Raw genomic sequence first — 21,561 nt, forward strand, 5'->3', positions numbered from 1 at the left:
GTGTCGACCACACCACTCAGCTTGGTGTCATCTGCAAACTTGCTGAGGGTGCACTCGATCCCACTGTCTATGTCATTGATGAAGATATTAAACAGTACTGGTCCCAATACGGACCCCTGCACCCTTGATAATTTTCCCTGGGATCAGTATAGTAGTGAAATAGTCCTCAGTGACTTGAGTTAATATTAGTTTATTTAACAGAAGTTAAATATATTTTGGTTTCTGCTGAATAGATCATCTTTCCTTTTTTTTTTTCCTTAATGAACAAAGCTCTTTGGTTAATTGACTCTTAACATTAAAGACTAATGCAGTGTGTCTGGTCACCTTTAAATGAAATGTCTATTACCCCTAGGACCAATAACTCTTTATTTTTAAAAAAATTCAGTTAAATGAGGATGATATTACAGCATTTAGTATGATACAAACAGATAACTATTTGCATGATGTTAACAAACATTGCGTCTGCAACTGTAGGGTTACTGCCTTGTCATCCTTACTGAGGGTTGTTCACTGCCAATATTTTTTCCTTCCTTTCCCCAACCGCCCCCTGCCCTCGACTTCTGGCTTGATGTCCTACACAAGTGATTAGTGTGCTGTAATTGAATTGGCTGTAAAAAGATAATTAATTGATATTTCACTCCCAGAGAGGTCAAGCTGCCCTGTCTTGAATGGTTGTTATGAAAGTAGTCATCCTGCTGGCACTTATCCCTCGAAGGTGGCACGTGATCTTTGTCTTGCTGATAGTAATAGTTGTTGTAATTAAAATTAACATGAAGGGGGTGTTTAAGGAGTCATTCTCTGATTTGGATGCTTTAGCTTCACTTTGAAAGCATGTGAAACTGGAATTTATAAACCTTATTAGGTAGTTGTCTGGGTAGTATGTTTTTAATGCCCAGCACAATACTATCTCATTTGCTGTCTAAACCTTCTTTGTGCCATATTACCAGTAATGTGGGACAACAGAAATATGACTACAGATGTGTAAGGTTTCTGAGACAACTAATGTGAAATCTTGTCAGGCACCCTGAAACCATTGATCTTAAAACACCTTGCTTTGAACAGCTTCTTATTTTGAGATTAGTTCAGCTAAAGATTGGCATGAAGAATTTTTTTCATAAATGGATTATCTAAATGTAGGACTTCCACTGATGTTTAAGAGGCTCCTAAATAAACAAGGGAGCAAAATTCTGCAAGTGACTCTCTTGGAAAAGGTGGGAAGACTTTATAAATAAAGGTGGGCATTGGGTTCACTGTCTCCTATGAAAGGCGTATTCAATTATTTGCTTTGTATACTTACAACTGTATTAGAGAAGGATTAGGTGACGCAGTAAGTCTTCTGTAGGCCTAACAGCCTATGACACTCTTTTTAAAGACTATTCACAACTGTAGACTTAATGACAATTAAATAATTCTGCCATTCCTAGTAAGCCAGGTATGTAGCGTTACTTCCCTGTGCATCAGTGTAGGGCGACTTGCTCGAGGTCATACAATGAACCAGGGTCTGAATTCAAGAGTTCTTTGTTTCTAGTGCTTCCTCAGATCACATGACTGTAGCGACTGTAGTCTTTGCTTGTTACTGTAAGTATCTTGACATTCACTGTGCGAATAAATACATTATGGGCAAACCTCTTGAAGGCTTGTGTCAAACAGGAAAACGTTTGCACTAGAAATGTTCATCTCTTCTTTCTTCCCTAAAGGGTCACTGATGTTCCTTCTCTGCACTGTTAAAGAAGAAATGTTGAGTGGGGTCCCTTATTTTTTTTGAACTTGATTTCCCATCCCTGATGACAGTTATACTAGCCTCATGACTCTAGTGCACTGCTAAAAGTATCTTCTCAGTGTTAGACATTTCCTTCAAACCCGTGTGGCACAAGAGCTATCAATTAATAATAATAATAATAAAGGTTAAACTTAGTGACACAGGAACCTTTCTGAAACTGTTAGTGCATTAAGAACCTGGAGTTATTCTGTAAGCAGTGTGGTTCTCATTCATTGCCCAGAGAATAAATACTGCTACTACAGCAAAAGCTAATGGAGAGAAAGATGTTATTTAATGTCCTTGCAGAGGCAAAGACTTAACTTTTATCTTTCCATATAATGATAAAGTTACGGCACTGTGGAGATAACTGCAGCATTCGCAACTAGAAATTTCTTACTTTAAGGTATTCTAGCTAGGATAAAGTATTACAGTTAGAATATTATCTTTCTTTCACACTTCACCCCACAGAATTTGACACAAACACTGCTATTTTTAGGTTTTGTCCTGAATTATTCAACAACAGCTTTCCAACATAAAATATTCCTGCCAGGATGGGAAATTACCTACCAGAGCATTCTCCTGTCTTCTGGTTCTCCTGTCTTCTGGTTTGTATTATGAAATGCTTCTTCAAGTTTCCGCTCATTTAAGAACGTGACCAAAACAGCCTTTCTGCAGGGAACAGAAGTTATTTAATTGTGAAATTTGAGTTCCTTCGGGGTGGGCTGGTATAACATTATCATGAGTAATTGCAGTATTATGTAATTGTTCGCTATGTTGGTTGTGACAACAACCATACAAGATGGCATCAGTTCTGTTACACCTGAATGAAAAGAGGAAAAAAACCTTATTTTGTGTAATGCTGTTAACATAATTTCTCAGGCTTTGCAGTACTTCTTACAGTGGGATCCTGAAGAATATTTCGGAAAAAGAAGAAAAGTAAAAGCTATTAAACTTCTGTCTATGCCAACCTTAATGTAAAATACTGTATTTGCATGGATACAGTACACTAAAATGAAGAAAACAATGGTGTAGGCATTTAAAAATTCCACAAAATAGTCCAGAAAATAACTTGATCTACTAACTGAAGGCTTGAAACTGTATTGGGAAAATTCTAGGGAAAAGCCTAGGTACTATTGTTTGAACTGAGAAAGTGAGATGTGCCCATTCTTAAAGTTCAGGTGTAGATAAGATAACTATTTACTTCACTCCCAGTAAGATTTCAGTTCTAAAAAGGAAGAGCAGGTAAGAATTTCAGATCAGACAATTTGATACAACTTCTGGTTTCAAATTCTTTTGACTGTTGTGCATTCTGGCTTTTATCTTTTTCATGGTTTGGCTTGAGCTACTCTAGGGGATGCTGATAGTTTAGTGACCAGGATCCAATTTTGTTTGCAGAAATAAATCATAGGAAATCACAAAAGAATCTTAATAGATGTAAATCAAAATCCACCATATTCAAGTGCTGATGATTTTGCATTTGTTCTTAACTTATGAATGCAAAGGAAAACACTAGCACATCATAAATCACACCATTTTTGGCACTTTCCTTAAGCACTACAGAAATACTTTTTTTCTTTTTTCTGTAGAAAGGAGGCAAAAAGCCAAGTGGCAGGATATCTGCTGAGAAAGCTGAGAAGATGACAGTCTCACAGGAGAAAATGGAAGACAGCAGGTATGTGTGAATCAGTATTCCTACTGCTCAGCTGGAGAATGCTGTCTGCTGAAAGCAGTTTTTATCTCTTTGCAATACACCACTTCTAAATGGTGTTACTCTCTTGGATAATGGCCCTGCCTTTTTTTTAGCTGACCACTGTAATATAATACTGCCTTTCACATTTTATGCCAATATATCTTTTACTTCCTTATAACCCAGGCTTGTGCTTGTAAAAACAATGTTTCTCAGTCCTTCATTTTGGAGAGTGTTTGGTGTTGGGTTTTTTGGGTGTTTGGGGTTTTTTTTTAACCACTTTTCTTGTTTTATTAGAGCGCTTTTCCCCTCCTTCAAACGAAGTAGGTGTGGGAGGTTTCACTACACCTTTAAAATTGCCATCAGATCTACTACCTGGGCTTTCAGCTAAGTTTTGCAGTCTGTTCTGATTTCTGTGTTGCTGTGATTACACTGAGTAATTATATCTAACCTTGCTGGTTTGTTTAAATGAACCTCCATAATTGCATTACGTATGATGTAGATAGACAGTTAAAAAGAAAAGAATTACATAGAAAAGAAAAACTTCTCCTCTGCTTACTAGGTTACTCAAGTTTTGCAAGGGTGATTTGAACAACCGTGGCAACATAAAAATTATAGTTTATTTAAGCGCAGAAAATCCCTGCTCGAGGGAAAAAAAAACACAAAAGACACTAGTTTGAGTTTACTGAAAGTCTAGAATGGAATTAGGCGAAGAAAGTAGTATATTATGACCCTTTGTGGTGTTAATGTATCAGAAGTAAATGCCAGCTGTAGATTTTTCAGTGCATGATTGGCATGCTTTCTGTGCTTTTACTGTTTGAAAACAACGACACTGGCATTGCATTTTTCTGCTTGATAGGAAAGAATTATCTTGCACTGTTTCATAATTACAGGCTCAGGAAGGTATAGGTATTTTATTTTGCATACACTCTATAGTTTCGTATTATGTTCCATGTTGAGATTCATAGACTCAATATTTAATTAAAATGGAAATACCAAAATTCTCTTTGAACGTGTATCTTCAGTTGTGGATGGACAAATGGCAAACTGCTTCATGCAGGAACCAGGAAGAATTATCATTATCATAAAAAGGAATTAGGATGTAATCCAAAATCCTACCTGAAGTTGCATCCTTATCGGTTAAAAAGAGAAAAGTTATTTCTAACTTCCATCAGTGCAATTGCAGATTGCCTAGATATTGTTCTACTTTTACCTATCGGAATTCAAATTAGCTGTTGAAACATTTGTGATTTGTTTCATAAAAACTTTTGTGACATTTTTCAGGTAGCTTCCTATTTCAACCCCCCAATAGTACTGACTTTGTACACTGACTATAGGAAAGTTTTGGGTGGTTTTTTTGGTTGTGGGTTGTTTTTTTTTTTTTTAAATCGGGACATTCTGTGTAAACTAATGATTTTTAATGCTGCAAATAGAAGTTACAAATCCATTTCCAACTCTGCAACTCAAACTTAACTGCAGTCTGTAAAATCTTAACTGGAGTAAGCTTTCCTTGCCCAATGTCAAGGTATAGGTGAACTTTTAAATCCTCTTACCCTGTTATAGGGAAGAATAAAGCATCTGCAGAAGCCCAACTTGGGAAAAGTGTTAGGTCTCCTTTATCATACTAGAACACTTAAAAGTAATGATGGTTCATTTAGCTGTTATCTGCTTTAGATATTTGTCACAAACTTTCAAATCCCATTCCTTTAATTCCAATTGGAAAAAGAGAAGATGCTCGTTTTGTAATTTTGCTGATGCAAAGGTGTGGCAGGCAGGCAACTAAAGTAAAGGTAAGAGGCTTTTTAAAAAGTCAAGGTAGCTTTGAATAGCCTGGAAAGCAAGAGAACTTGTAAATGTTGGGATACTGGTTTACAGAAACCCTAGCTTTCAACAAAGAGAATATGACATCTACTGCTTTCTTACATTGAGGTGATCTATCCTGATACAACTGATTTCTGGAGTCACACCAAAGCTAAATTTGGTTCAGCCTGTGTAAGTTGCTTTGTATGTGTGTTAAAAAGAAGAGAACAGTAGAAACGTTTTGAGAAAATAATGCTGTTCAAAAAAAGAAAAAGTAATAGGTTTCTTTCATGGTACTGTTTAGATGTGAATTAAAAATATTTTTTTAGCTTTTCGATAACTTTATGACTTTTCAGTTGTTTTCTGAGGGAATGCATATGCAAGTAGACCTCCTAGTCCTACTTTTTATGTTCAGTATTCTCATATTTTTGCTAGGTGACTATCTGGAAGAATAAACTGTCATTTCAAGTACAGTAAATAAACCTTCCTTTTTATAAGTACCATATGAGAACATAGTAAATAAAAACTCGGGTTTCTCATAACCATTTAATCGATATGCAACTCTGAAAGCAATACTGAATCTTTTCCATGATCCAGCCACAGATGTGCTTGCATTAAGGCTGTGGTATGAGATGACAGTAAATGAAATTGCAGCTACAGCAGCAAGTATTAGGGGGAAATGAAAATTCCTGACTCAGAGGAGCAGGGCAATGACAGAAAGACTCCTCATTATAGATCTTTTCATATGGAGAAGAATGACTGGTAAATGAGGTTTCTGTGACACAAAGAGGATGGAAATACAGTTGGACGTTCATGCAGAAATTGTGCTCACTGTACAAAACAAATAGAAGAATAGGGGATATCTAATTTGCATTTCTTAAGTGACAAAATGAGTATGGAGATATCCTCTGAGACGGATGACAGTTGCAACAGTTAAGAGAAAGGTATTGTTTAACTTTCCCGTTATTTGGGTTGTGATGAAAGTGACTTTTACTACAGCCTGCTTATTGGTAACTTTTCCATGTTTGCTTTAATTTATTTACTGTACAACAGGTTACAGGCTTTTTAAAATACTGACTTGAGCAAATCTGCCATGGTGACTAATTCTCCACATTTTTCACTAGTTCAGCTAATAGCAAAGCATAAAATAATTATAATGGGACTTGCTGGCAGGAGCAGGCATAGTGATTCCAGTGTCTATTCAGGTTGGTCCCATTGATTTGCAATTGCTTCTCTGTAGCAGACAAGGTATTTTTTCATCTTTAACCAATATGAGAAGTCACGTTTATGTCGAAATAGACAGGACAGTGTGCACTGCCTAATAATAGAAATCCCTAACTATTTCAAGTACTTTCAAAAATGCTTCATTTACCACGTCCAGCAACTGTCTCCCTCATTTTTGCAGTGTGACCAGGGAATTTAGTGTAGACTGTTGCATTTTTTTGTTTTGTTGTGGTTTTCCTTAAATGGCTTTGCTTGGCTGCATTCCAGCCCCTTAGTCTGAACCTATTTTGCTTTATCCTATTATGTGGCCTAGAGAGTTGCAAATTCCCAGATTTCTGGATGTAGAATAGCTGGAGGTGCCTTCACATAGGACGCCATCTCTCTTCTGTGGTCTGTCTTTGGGCATAAGATACCTTAATATTTTTTTAAAAATACTTGAACTAAAAAAGAGGGAGAAGGCTGTCTTTCCATCAAGCTTAGTTGGACTTTTATACTGTGATGTGAAGGGTATGTACTTGTGTGCTGAGAAGGGGATTTACCTTTTCAGGTACTTGAGAGGTACTTGAAATGCTTGACTTTGTCTTAAATGTTTTATACAATCAAAGATCAGGAATAACCTATATAATCAATGTATGTAGAAGAAAGACAGTGCTGAAGTTTCAGACAGGTCACTTAATGTACTTGCAGCTGTCTCGCACATCGATCTTCACCACTGTCTAGTAATTCCTTCAAACCTACAGTAAGTCATACATTGAATCATTAATTAGCTTCACCTAGAAGTCAGTCTCTGCCTACAGTGGCAGCCACTCCATTATTATCTGGTGTATTTCAAACAATAGAAATGATTGAAACAGGAACTCCTACATTTCTATGAAGATTAAGAGTGGCACACCACCCTGTAATTTAGGTAGTTGTGCAAGTTTTCATTTGCATTAGCAGAATAGTGCAGATTGTGTTGAATTATTCCATAAAAATATCTTCAGGTTATGAAAGCTTCACTGTGCCATATGTATGTTTATTTTGGAGTGTTCTGGTTTGGTGGTGATAGATTTTGTGGTTGTTTTAAAGGTATGTGTCTTCAAATGAAGATGAAACTAAGATTCATTAATTCTCTAGAAGCCCAGAGAGTGGCACATTTGAGTGGTTGCTGGTTTTAAGCCTTGAGAGCCATCTTAAAACTCTGAATTACATTTATAGAATAGCTGAATTTAATTTTAAATCTATCAGTCAATTCAATTTCCTTTATTAGTAAAATGAACTTCTTTCATATGTGACACTGACATTGCAAGCAGAGATTTGTTGTCACATATTTTTGTTTTCTTCAGTTATGTGGTAAGTAGGGTCAAGTTTGTGTCATAATTAATTCAAACTAACTGAAATTTGTATTTACGTGAAATCTGGATGAAGCTGGCTGATGTAGTTTTACATGTATTTTTCTGTGACTTGAATGACTTTGAATGGTTTAGATGGGATAGTACTTAATCATGCCAAAAGTGTAATTGGACGTTACATAGTCATGACTTAAGATTCTTTTCATCTTTTTTTTGTCCCTTTAGCTTCTCCGTCCATATTCTGAGCGCTATTTTTAATCAATTGGGTATGCTTTAAAGCAACACATTGTATGTTCACAGGAGGATGTCCATTTTCAGTGTCACTGCAGAGATCTTTTTTTATCAGGATTGTTGGTCAGAATACTTCTGTTTAGGAAAAAGAGGCAACAGTAATTGCAGAAACTTATTCAGTACTAAAAGTTGATTCAGTTATTTTAGAAGAACTGGAACTTACTTGGCACCTAATTCTGCAACTGTAACTCACATCAGTGCTGCACATTTGAATTCAGGATTTTGAAGGAAAGTAATGTTTACAGAATTGGACGTTTGTTTATAATAGTGACAGGGCTATGCCAACTTCTTTTTTTCCCTGTTAAGACATATTTAATTTTAGTTTTATAAAAAACTTTGTTTTATACATGAGATAGTGTATTGTCATCTGGGATATGCAAGATTGTTGCAGCTAGTGATATGACAGACTTACTGTGGCTGCAAATAAGATTTTCTAGAAACTTCAGGACAGCAGTCAGCAAACAAAATATTTTCTGTGTTACAATTTATACTTTGCACTTTAACATTTTATATGCGTTTCATCAAAAAGTGTAGGTCCTACATATGAATTACATGCAAGTGGAAAGTTGGTTTATCTAATCTCAAGATGCACTTTTTTATTCCATTACTCATTTTAATACGTTGTTTTAAATAGATTAGTCTCAGCTGTTGAGGTAGAAGCAGCTTGTTATTTTTCCATAGCAAAGGTATGCATGCATCTGGGTAGTCAGGTGGCTGGCAAATAAAACTTATTTTAAGTTTTATACTGCCACCTTGCTTTACTTGAAAAGGATTCTTTTAATTGCCTGCTCATTTTATTCATGCAGGAAAAATTCCTTGCATATTGCAGAATTTCACTGTGTGACGGAGATCCCTGTCAATTCATGAAGAATATTGAATAGCTGAGGAGGATGGGCTTGATTTAATGTATGAGGTATGGGACTTTACCCAACAACGTATGAAAGTTGTATATGAATCTTTGGCTGGGTTGGCTGGTACGAAGATGGAAGAGGAAATGTCAGCTTCCTTTATTATTTATTCTGAGCAATATTAATTACCTGTTTTGTGATTGGAAAAAAGCAGGCACATGCAGAACCTAGCCAAGCACCAAGCCCTAATCCAATCAGTCTGATGTATGCAGAAAGTTTACAGAATGACCTTGTGCATAATTACTCATTTGATGGCTGTTAGTAAATGGCACAAATGGAATCTGACATACATTATAACACATTAATGATTGCCTTCCTCCCTCCATCCTCTTCTGTACAGAAAAATGATTTTAATTAAGACTTCCGTGATTAGTCATTTAATCAGTCATTAGGCCAATACAGATGGAGTCAATTAATTTTTTTACACTTGAATAGAGACTTGATGCTACTGCAAACCATACAATCTATTTTTTTGTAACGTTGTATTATGGGCAATTGCCTTGATGTCTGTCTAGTAAGTGTACATTACTCTTCCAAAAACTGGATAGCATTTACAGCACATCAGTATTATGGCAACTATAGGTATGTTTTATTTCATGCTATCCAAATTTTAATGAATCAGTTAGGTTTTGAATTCAGACTGATGGTAGTTCTTGTTATGGAGTATCCTTTATTTTATAGATCTACTCTTGTCCTCAACAAGGAATTGCCTTGTTCCTCCTTTCAGTTGAATCTTCATAGTGTTCCTTTGCAGGATTCGGGCTGACTGCTCACTGACCATTATAGTTCATGCAGACAGGCACTGTGGCGTCATGCAAATTGCTGAGGCAGTCTCCAAAGTGGCAAGAAAATCTGCTTAAAGTGAGATTTTCAGGGGTGGCATGCTGTAGAGACAGGCAAAGTAGCTTAGATCCTGAAAATACTGCTTTGTATGACTTTAGCAGACCTATGGGAGGTAGGGTGGGAGCAGTGAAAATCTTCAGTAGTACAGGAAACATACAGAAAATCATTTTAGTAGGTTTTGTTTATATTCGGGAGTGTAGAACAGAAATGTCTGTATTCTGTGCTTATGTTTAAGCAGTATTGCAACTCCATCTGCCACCTCCATCATGTTCCATCCATATTTTCGCTTATCAAGAAAGCAAGATGTATTCAAGGGTAAAATTTTCAAAAGCAACTAGCTGTTTTCTCATTGGCTTCCACTGTCACCTGTATGTCTCCATGTTCCGTTGTGTTTTCTGGTGCTCATGCTTATTTAAAGCATAATGCTTGGTGAGTCAGATAGTCTAGCTACTGTGGATATCCTGATCATCAAGTTGCAAAGAAGGGAAGAAGCAGAATGTCCCCCCCATAACAACTGAATGAATTGCAAACAAGATACAAGTTTGCTCCATCAAATAATAACCTGGTATGCTGGGTATATGAGATGAACAACTGCAAATGGGAAAGTGTTTGTGCAGTAAGTACAAGGAGGTCTGGTAGATTTGGTTTGCATTTTAAATGTGACTGAATAATTACTGTTGAGCAGTTAATTAGGAAGATCCTAATGTAAAACTAGCCTGTGACATGAGAGAAGATTGCAAAAAGAATGACTTATGAGTCCCTGTCTGGAAAAATTACTTGATTAAAAAAAGACTATCAAATGCTGAGGCAGTGTGATCTCCTAATAGAGAATGGGAAAGCAATTCAGCTGGACTGCCAATGAACAGGCTCTGTGGAACAGTAGCTTGAAATAGGTAGAAGTGGAGATCCCGCTGCATATAGTACATGAATTAGTTTGTGAATTCATTGCCACCCAAACCTCTTGAGTCCATTTCCAATGTAAATTAACAACAAGGCAATTGAAATCTGTGGGAGTAAATGGGGTTAAGAGTCTATGCTAACAGCAAATTTTTGTAGTTGATGGTGTTCCTGTTCCATTTTGCAATGTTGTCACCATGCTGGGAGATATGAGGGAGCTGTCCAGCCTCAGGATTTGGGTGGCTTCCCATTAGGTCAGATCTTCACCATGTCAGTAGTTTGTCTTCATGTTGTTTTGGTGGGCTATTGCAGGGGCAAAGGGAAAGGAATAGATTGATTTGTGTCTTTCTTAAGAAAGCTTTTAAAGATTGAAAAATGAGCCCTGTCTTGTCTAGCCCAGGAATAATAAATAAAAGCAGGTGTGAGGTGTTGGAATTGAAAACAGCTGGATATGACGGATGTGATCTGACTTCTCTAGAGCTTCAGTCTTTAATCCCTGTGGCTCAGCGTGAATATTTCCCTCCTGATGCAATGCAGAAATAATAAATAGAACACAGCATATGGAAGGGTTCCTAGACTGAGAAAGGAGGAGGGAACAAACTACAGTTAACTCTCTTTATGCTCACTCTTCCTTGCATATGTATACCTCAGCAACCTTCCTTAATGCATTCTACTAATCCTCATTGTCTGTTTCTTGGTGTTTGCAGCAAGGCATGTCATGCTAAGATGAAAAAATTAGAAGCCTTTGGAAATTTGGGTTGCAACTGGAATCTACCTTAATTCAGAGCTATATTTTTCAAGATGTATAATGATCCCCTCCCCATTTTTGATGTAGCTTTTGCACATAAACACTTCTTCCCAATTAAAGTAAATACTGAACCATCACTACAAATTGCAGTGAAATGCTTCTCTGTACCATTAAAATGATCTGATATTCAATTAAAGTATAGAGTCATCCAGCCTTATCCTGTAGCTTGAATCTTGTCAAATCCTGACCCTTGTAGTCTGCCAGAGGATGGGTTTGTCCACTGGAAAAACTCTGCCGCCTAATTTAGAGAGTTCCATACAAGGAATGGATAGGAAGAGCAATTCAGTTGACTAGAGCTAACATGGTAGTTGAAATGACATCAAATGATCCATTACACGTGTCTGAGACAACAGGATTCAAAAATAGGCATAGTGCGATTCTATCCTACCCAATAATGTTTTTTTTATTTAACCTGGGTTTAAAATGCTTTGTATGTTGGAATGAATACTTTGGCATGGATGTGAAGTAGTATGTAAAAGAAACAAAGAAATGCCCGCTTAAGTAAATGATATGTGGGTTCTTTCTTTCATGTTTATTCTATTCCAAGAGTAATGATAAGATTCATCAGGGTCACACTTGGAAGCTGTCTTGCAAAGTAGATCATTTAGAAAAACGTTTTGGCACCCTGCTGTTTTGTCATATATTCCAAGCAGGTTGTGCCAAAAGAAAATTGTAGAAACTGCTGTCATAGAGTACAAAATCATTGGATTTATAATAGGGAGCCAGTGGCGAGAATTCATTATACATTCACACCTGCAGATAAAGAGCATCTAAAATTGGAAGTTTTATTCCACTCATCTTTGATCCTGATATTATTAGATGACATTAGCATCATCCTACACTAGATTCTGGAATTGGAGCAGATATGAATTCCATCCATTAATTTTTTTTCATATAAGTCATTCTTTCTATACAGCAACTGTATCCTGTATTCAGAGCAGTAGTTCTGGATACTGAGACTCTCTGTCTCTGTTGTTATATTCTATGGTCCTAGTCTCCTATACATAATTTACCTTTTGTAAACTAATAATACAAAAATCACTCAACTCAAATCGTTCCACCATCCTGAATAGAAACTTTTTCATACTTCTAAAGTATTTGGAATCATTTCATCAAGTTCTAGACATAGTGATATCTTTACATAGAATTTGCTAATTTAGGCTCTTTATTTATATTTGTAAATACATAGCTCTGTGTCAAAATACCACTTAAACAGTAACACATATTAAGACCAGGAATTCTCCTTAATCTCAACCTAACCTTGGGAGCCCAGATTCTCTGCTTCAGCTGAATAATCGTGATTCTAGTATCCCAATTCAGATCTTCCTGCCCAGTTTTAGAGATTAAACCCCAAATTCTGTATGTGCTGGTTCCTTTCCTTACCCTGCAACAGATAAATTATCAATTTACACTTGTATGTGTTCATACAGAGCTATTTCAAAGAGAACTACAAACTTTGGGCCAAATTTGTATCTTCTGTAAAATAGCCATAGTCATACTGAAATTACTTTTACTGGTTGATAACAGCTGAGTATTTCACCAGTTGAGTCTAGTTAAAGATGAAAATTATTTGCTATGAAGAATAATCACAGCAAATCAATTCTGCATTTCTAGATGTTTGAGAGCTAAATTTTCAGAGCTTGTACAGGGAATTTTTGCACAGCTCCTGTTCCCTGTGTAATGGCTGGAGATACACACTTAAACGTTTCAGTAGTCATCATCTGTGACAACTTGCCTTGCCATAATGAGAGTTTATAGCAAAATAAAGATTTTCCACCTGAAAGTTTTCATTTGTGCCCTGGGGAAAGTTAAAACAGGAATGCAGATTTTTGTCTACTGTTGTAAGGGAATTGATAGTTTACTCAGATGAATTAAGGCAATATTATCTAAAGCTTTATAGGCAAATACTGTACAAACATTGTGAAGGCAATTAAATATCTAATAGCAGTCCAATTAAGTTGTTTTTATGAGTAGATGAAGAGTTACTGGTAGTTTATTGGTAGGCAGCAATTTAAATAAATCCTGAATGTTACATACTGTACAAAAGAATCTAAATAATTCAAGGTCCTGAAGACCTTTGTTGTAAATAATCATTCAGTCTGGACATCTTTTACCATATAGACTCTGTATTCAGCTAAAAAATCAGCAGGGCATTGAATTTTTCTGATTTTAATTGATGGGGAAAATGGAATATGAGTTAATTATCCAGAATTAATTCCACTTGATGTAAAAAGTCTACTTCCACAAGAGTGTGTAGATTTACTTGTGTACTCCACCGTAGTATTAGTTCATGATTTTCATCCTGAAAACTCAGAGAAATTAAACCCGTATCTGCTGAGTTACATGCTTTTCAAGTAGTGTATAAAATAAAACTAGTAGTGCAGCACTAAGATAGCTGCCAAAGTTGAAAACAGAATAGCAGTTTGTAATGAGTCATGCAAACTTACCATTGTCTTTGTTTCCCAAAGGTCATGATACTGACAGAACAGTAGAAGGAGTGGTAGAATGCATGTCTGTAGAGTGTGGAGATGCCCCTGCATTCCTGAGAGAGAGTGATAGGAAACCATTAATACAGTTTATAAAAAGAAGGCAATTCAATTGATAGAGAGATTCACCTCTTAATGGAGAATCAGACTGGCTATCCCTAGAGCTAAAAGAGACAGTGTATGAAAGGTAAGGTTTTCCAAATACGTAATTTTGGATTTGTACAAAGAGAAAACTGTTAAAAATAGGATTTTATAGGTCCACAGATTAAATTACTTGGCTTCAAAATTCTGTTCACCGACAAGGAATCCTCCTGGAATTTATAGAACAGCATGTCCTTCACAGTGTGTCGGACACATTTATCATTTCATCTGCTTGTGGAATATCTTTTGGTAGACAGAGATTTATTTTTTCCATATACATTAAATGACTGGCAAGAGTCAGTCATTTCTACAGTATATTCTTTGGCAAATATTTGCTGGATTCTTTTTCAGCAAATACTTGTATTCAGTAGTTTGTCGTTAGGAGAGGTATATGCCTAGCCATAGTTAACTCATTGAAAATCTTACAGAAAGTCTGTGGAACCATTTTTGTTTGCTGCTTTACTCCATGTGTAGAGAGGGACTTTAAGCAGTAGTGACCCTGTCCCCTGAACTTCAGTCTTATGGCAGAGTCCACCAGGAAGTAAAGCACTCCCTTTTGAGACCTTTCCTAAGCAGTAGTGAGTTGGAATGCCTTCATACAGGTGGAATATACCTGTTTTCTTTCCCGTCTCAAGTGCTCATTTGTACAACTTTGAATGATTAACTATGAAGACTTTTAAATCAAACTAGATGGCAGATTCTACAACCCCTCCCATGATATATTTCATCCGTGGCTGCTGAAGTTCTAACAAAGAAAAGAGAAAATGATACTCCATTTCTAATTAAAGAAGTAATTTTCCTTTGCAAATAGACTTTTTATCTCAGCTACAGTGTTAAGGATCAATGGGTTGTCACATGTATGTCTTTTTAATAAATGCCAGCTGAGATGACATTAAAGTGATAGACTGATCACTGTAATCAATGCAATTCAAAATTGCTTTATGTCTTAAATGAACTTGGTTCCTTTCTGTGATTCTCCTACAGTTAACATTGTCTGAGCAATGAAGTACAAGGTTACATCTTAGTTTGAAGTAAAAAGTGATGATGATATGGAATTAAAATTTTTCACATAGGTGCAGGTTTTGCAGTTTGACTCCTGTTTTTATGCAATTCAAAGGACCTCGCTATATATTCTTACTGCAAAAAAACAATAAGAGGAAAAAAAATTAAAGTAGAAGAAAATGATGTGAAGCTACCCCTTTCTTCCCCCCTGTGCTACCCCCCTCCCATAAAAAGAGTGGCCAAGGCTTACGAAGATTTTTATTTGCTTAGTTGTCTTACATTAAGCCATGAATATTGACACTCCAAAACACAGAAATTACTCAGTTCAAAGGCAATCAAAATTGGTATTTAAGCATGAACATGTGGTTCATCTTAGAAGAATAACTGTGTATGTGTTGTGCAGTGCCTGTACATTTAATGCCAAACATAGGCTTATCCATATTATTCAAAATGGTACTGATATGTTTGGGTCGACCATAAGCACATCCTCCCCGGCTTCTGACAGGGCGATGCACCTGTGAAAAAAGACAGCTCTACTGATGATGCAGTCGGTGATGATAAAGGAGGGCAAACATAACACCAGAAAACAGTCTAATTTTGAACTAGAGGAATCTTTCCATACCATTATTCTCACAGTCTAATCAGTGTCTTTAAAATCTGTTTATGCAGGGTACTTCAGAACTCTTTTCTTGTTCTGGATTTATTTTTTCAAAACCCTAGAGGTTCTGTAAAAACTCTCAGGATCCTTGTAAACCTTTTTATTTCTCTTAAAGTTGGCAGACTGACAGGCTTTAGTTATGCTTCATGCTAAATTAATTATCTTCCTTTTCCCTCCTAGCCCTGACTTCTGAATCTTTAACTTGACTCTTGGGATGTATCATCTCCCCCCCCCCAGCCCCTTTAAAGTGAAGCCATTTTTATCTTTTGTCTTTAGTGTTTTACCATTAAAAAATGTACATGTAAAATTTCAAAATGTAAGTATGTTTAAGATGCGGTATCTGATTTTTTGTAATTGTAATTCTAAGGTAACTAGGCTGTAGAAACCTTTTTATGTTTACTTGTATGTGATTCTTACTCACCACCTGTATTCAATAGTGGATCTCCAATTGATTTATGTTTTTTTTAAAATACCATTCCTATACTATCTCATATCACGTGTTATAGAACAGTCTTGAGGCTTTCTCCTCTCGGATCAAAATCTTTTAATTGCCAAGAGTTTTTCAAAGATGATGTTGAAGTGCTGGTAAAATAAAAAGCATGTAATCTCCTTTAAATCCAGCTTCCCACAAAGTACAATTGTAGTGTCATTAGATCAGTCTATTTTTCATGGGACATAAGCACACAATTAAATATCTTCCTAATAATCTTGTTGTTGTGTGCTTTGTTATGAATGTCCTAATAACTTTGAAGTAGGAAAGAAGTGAATAAATGATGGAAGAAGAAGAGAGAACCTTTTTCATTTTCATTGCTCATCAGTAGTGAGAAGTGTTTATTTTTACGAAATACAAGGATAACTATTTAAATACTAGCTTTTTTCAATATATTTTAAGCTTTCTCATGTACAAGGAGTTTCATACACTAAAGTATCAACATGTATACTATAAAATGTGAATAATCTGTACACTATTTTAATGTAAGTGGCTTTGTAGTCTATAGTGTAACGTGATTGCGACTGTGACTCAGGTAGTACTTGTTAGACGCTTCCTTTATAATTTTCAAAGTATAATTTTTTTTATCTCACAAATACGTTTACACCTTTTAAACTGTTACATCAATTGGTAATATTTAGCTTATTTTGGCAAAGAAGGCAACATGGCTTCAGGATACTGAATGCTTTTGAAAATCCAGCCTAAAGGATCTGAAGCTTGTTATTATATTGTTTTGAAAGGGGCCAAGTATTTCACATTAAAGTGAACAGTACAAAACATCTTACAGGAGGAAGAGTCTTGAACTGTCTTATGAGCTTATAACAACAAGCTCTTATCAACATGTAAGTAAGCATCACTATTGGTAGTAACAATATATTTATTCTAATCTTTAGATCTCACATGACATCCAAAGAATACAAGCTACAAAATGATCAGCACCTCATAAAGAATTTGAAGACATTACAAGGTAAAGATTTTTTTTTCCCCTGTCTGTATTATCATATTAATCAACTGAAAAGCTGTAGAAGCTGGTTTATAGTATAACTTCAGGACTGAACGTATCGATCATGAAGATTATGTCAATTCTTAAATTATTTCTAGGATTAGTAAAGAAAACCAGTCAAATGTTCCTAGAACTTTTTCTTTCAAAACATTTATCTTTAGTGTCTTGATTAAGTGTCTAATATGTCATGTATCTTGACAATTTTGGGTGCTACTTTTAATTAGTATTCTGTTGTTTCTGATATTCTCTAAAACCATTATATTTATCTTGTGCATGATTATAAACAAGATTGTGGGAGCCTTCAGTCTTCTGCTCTTATGACGCCAAAAAGCAAAGTCACATATGGAAGGAAGCTTTCATTGAAGTTTACTTTGAAAATAAATATGTGGCAATAGCATGAGAAAGTGTGAATAAATGCATGTTCTTAAGGCTACAGAGGAACAGGAGAAGCAGTGCAACGTGCTATCCACTGGGTCCAGATCATCAGTTCACATCAAATGATGTCACTGAATTATGCTAGTGAGGTTGTACCTACTTGTTTAAGTCAAGAAATTGGCGGTTGCTGTCCAAAGGGAAATATTATTATCTCCTGACTGGAGGGAAAAGATTAAAAAAAAAACCTTTTATTTCCTTAAAATGGATGATGTATACTTGTTTCTTGTGCTGTAGTGAGTTTTATTAGTCATTTTAAAAACTCAGATTCTATTTGCCATTTCTTTAAAAACATGACTGACAAAAACAAAGGCCATTGTTATTGTAGGAGCCATGCTTTCTTGATATTTTTGTTACTGTGAGCTTGAAGCATCCCAGGCATACAGCATAAGAGTAATGGAATGGAAGATCAGCTTTATTTGCTGTTGTCAAAATGCACATTCTTTACAATAACCTTTTTGGGAACATATTTCCAAGGGGCATGATAAATTTCTCTCCGTTACTTGGTGTCTATAAGCCCTGATCCTAACTTTCCCTTCTAGCTTAAAGCTATGAATCTGCGTACATGTGAATTTAAAATATGCAGAGAGTATTCAAAATGCATCTTGCTCATCTTCAATATTCTAGTTTTGTCTTTCTTCATTCCAAGTTGTTGACAAGGTAGATTTCCTTATCTTGTTTTATTAGACTGTTCAAATTGCCATGCATGATACTTGCTATAACACTTCGCTTTCATTTTTACTTACATTAGTATTAAACAGTAACTTTCTATTCTATTTTTGAAGTTGGTGACCTCTGAAGGATTTGGAACTCTGAAGGTTTCATTGGTGGAAAAATATCTGATATCATATTCTGGAAAGCCTATGGCTCGTTAACTTATGTCTATTAGTGGCTGCAAAATTCATATAAACCTTTATAATGATTTTCTTTAACTGTAGTACTGTTAATTTTTATGGTAATTGTACTGTTATTTAGGATCATCAAAAGAGTCTGTTGGAAAAAGAGATAATCACACAGGGCTTCCAACTTGTAGATCCTCTATGCCTTATAGTAATTGTTGCAGGCTCTATTAAAGATTAAGGAGGTTACAAGCTTTGACTTTATAAGGTGAAAGTAATTCTTTGAAAGGAAAGTTATATTATTAATAGTGATTGGAATTGATTACTCTAAGGAGCTATAGTCATGAATTCGTGAATTCCACTCAGTTTTACTCCTTTAAGGGTTTAAAACGTTTCTGTCTAATCTGAAGAATCCTAGTTTCTTTTTGTTGGTCTGCTTACCAGTTATAGGAGCTTTTACACTCTTAAAAAACCCCATAAACACATACACAAGCAAACAAAAAAAACCAACAACCCTGTAATTAGAAGCAGTTCAGGTTAAAAAGTTAAATGACTATGTTATCTCTAAAAAATTACTGGAGAAAAAACAATCTGCGCTTCTGTTTATCTCTCTGGAATATACAGAATATATGGTAGTTCAAGATCTATACTGTACATAGCGTACAGATATTTTAAAAGGCTATTGTCTGGATAATGTAATACACCAGAAATAGAGCAGCTAGCAGATATTTCCATAAGGTGCATGGTAAATACCCTATATTTTGATCCTTTTTACATGCACAGAGTAAAGCAAAGAAACACATAATACAGGCAGGAGATGTTGAGTTTTAGGAGATGTTAGATTGTTTATTTGGCACCCTACAGATTCATAGGTTCCTATAAGAAATGCCTTTTCTGTTCATAATTCAGAACTAGCACCAAAAGCTGCAAGCTGAAGTCTCATTGAAGATTTGCATGTGAAGAGACTTACAGAGGTCAGAGATTGATCGATCTGTAAGTTAGGATTTTTTTTCTAGTGTCAGTGCAATGTATGTAGTATCTTAAAAATACTTCTTTCAGACATGTTGCACTATTTCTTGTTTTTCAGTCTCATTCTGTGGGGGAAAGCGGTATTCCTTTAAAATTATTTCCACTGTGTAATATCTACTTTGATTTTCAGACTTTCCAGCTATGGCTCTTTACACTACACAACCACCATGCATTTCTATTATTTGAGTTTAGCCTTCCATCTGCTAAGGCAGAACAATGATTGTCTCCTCATCTATTTGTCAGTGTTTTGAAGGCTGTCATTATTTTCTAGAAGATTTTGAACTCATACATCTGGTATGCAAGGACACTACAGATTCTAGGGCCATTTTTGTAAGAGTCCTCAGTTGAACTTTCTCTATTCACTACTTTTCTTATTATTACAAATCTTGTAGTGGATTGGTGGCCTGTTGGTGTTAGTCTTGCACAGTCATGGCAGCTTTTCATGGGAGTTGTGTATATATTGGTACTCATCCAATTTTAAATATATGAATAGTCCCATAGGAGCTATTAATGCTGTTCGTATGCATAAAGGAGAGTACATTTATACATGCTTATGGGACTTGGCCTATTGTTTATTTTATTACCTGAGAGCTTTTGATAGAAAGTATCCTACAGATACACCAGCCATTATTAAAATCCTATATTATCATAAATCACTGTTTAAATTACCATTGAGGTGTCTTTGCTATTTTAACTGTATGTTGTTTTGGGAGATTATTGTATATGATAATAAAGGATAGTCCTAATCGGTAGCACAAATTGTCATGCTGGCTACTCAATGATTACAGTTGTCTTCTATTTGTGATTTAGCAGATATAACAGCATTTGGCATTGGAACTGTATAATTTTTTTCATACTTTGTTTTAAATACTTGTTATGATTGTAAATTTTTTCCTATCACTTCTCCCTGTTTGTGTACTGAAACTGTTTTGTTTGGGGGAGGTTTTGCTTTATTCTTTCCCCATTTGAAATGTTTAATTCCCAACTTTCCCTTATCTTTTTCAGGCCAGTATGTGCTTATGGTCCGTGAAGTGACCATGCCCCCATTCTTGGGCCAGACTCTCCCACCTGCCTTCAAACTCTTGAATTTTTCCAGAGAAAACCAAAACCAAGAACAAAGATTCTTTCAAAGTCACCAGCAAGTGAAAAGGATCAAACCCCACAGCCAGGGCTCTTATCCAAGGCACACTGAAGTCAATGGAATTTTTCCCATTGAATGCAGTGGAAGCTGGATTCAGTCTTTGCATCCCAGTCTCCCTTGTAAGGTTTTTCATGCAGGAACGGGGCTTCAGTTTTGAAAATTATAGTCTTCTAATAGCCAAGAAAATAATTGACTTGGAGACCCATGTCGTGGTCGTCATCTTACTATTAACATTTTAGAAGAAGAAAAGAGATATTCTCTGTAGAGATTTGAGATACAGATTAAAAATTTTTAACAGTTCTGTTTTTTAATGTATGTTTGGGGGTCTGTTTGTTTTGAAGAATTTTGCCCAAATAATATAGTAAATTATTTAAATCATATCTCTAATAACATCTTGAGATTGTTTCATGCAATTCTCGTTCACGAAGTACCTTTGTTACATGAGGACAGCCAAGTAACTCTTGTCAAAGTGATAGAGAATCTACCAGCTTCAAACAACCAGTTTTCAAAATAATTATTTATCAACTTAAAATCTTAACTGTTTTTTGTGCAAATTTATCTAATGATTGCAAGCAACAGAGAAATTTTCATTAGGAAAATTACGTTGATGTACTTATCTGCTCATATACGTTAATGTCCATGTATTCACTGCATGAAGAAATTTTCACTTGAAGAATAAGGTAGGAAGCTTCCTAACTTAAGTCCAGTGCCTTTGCATGTGGATCAGAAGTTGATGGTATCTGTAAAGGGTAGGGCTAGAGTTAATTCACATCACTGAATCAAAATCCATAA

The 21,561-nt window shown here is 35.6% G+C and overlaps 1 protein-coding gene across 1 annotated transcript in view; it reads left to right on the plus strand.

The window, feature by feature from the left end:
* The window catches only part of MORN1 (MORN repeat containing 1), a 56,968-nt gene extending 35,943 nt beyond the window's left edge, over positions 1–21,025 (plus strand). The window contains exons 11-16 of the mRNA XM_019470715.1: positions 1,138–1,211; positions 3,346–3,431; positions 3,744–3,825; positions 14,154–14,221; positions 17,219–17,292; positions 20,634–21,025. Of these exons, the coding sequence (XP_019326260.1) occupies positions 1,138–1,211; positions 3,346–3,431; positions 3,744–3,825; positions 14,154–14,221; positions 17,219–17,292; positions 20,634–20,926 (677 nt within the window). The 3' untranslated portion in view covers positions 20,927–21,025. The remainder of the gene's footprint in view (positions 1–1,137; positions 1,212–3,345; positions 3,432–3,743; positions 3,826–14,153; positions 14,222–17,218; positions 17,293–20,633) is intronic.
* Positions 21,026–21,561: the final 536 nt, after the last annotated feature.

The sequence above is a fragment of the Aptenodytes forsteri genome, unplaced genomic scaffold (assembly GCF_000699145.1).
Source record: "Aptenodytes forsteri isolate BGI_AS27 unplaced genomic scaffold, ASM69914v1 Scaffold16, whole genome shotgun sequence".
In the NCBI taxonomy this organism is placed as follows: domain Eukaryota; kingdom Metazoa; phylum Chordata; class Aves; order Sphenisciformes; family Spheniscidae; genus Aptenodytes; species Aptenodytes forsteri.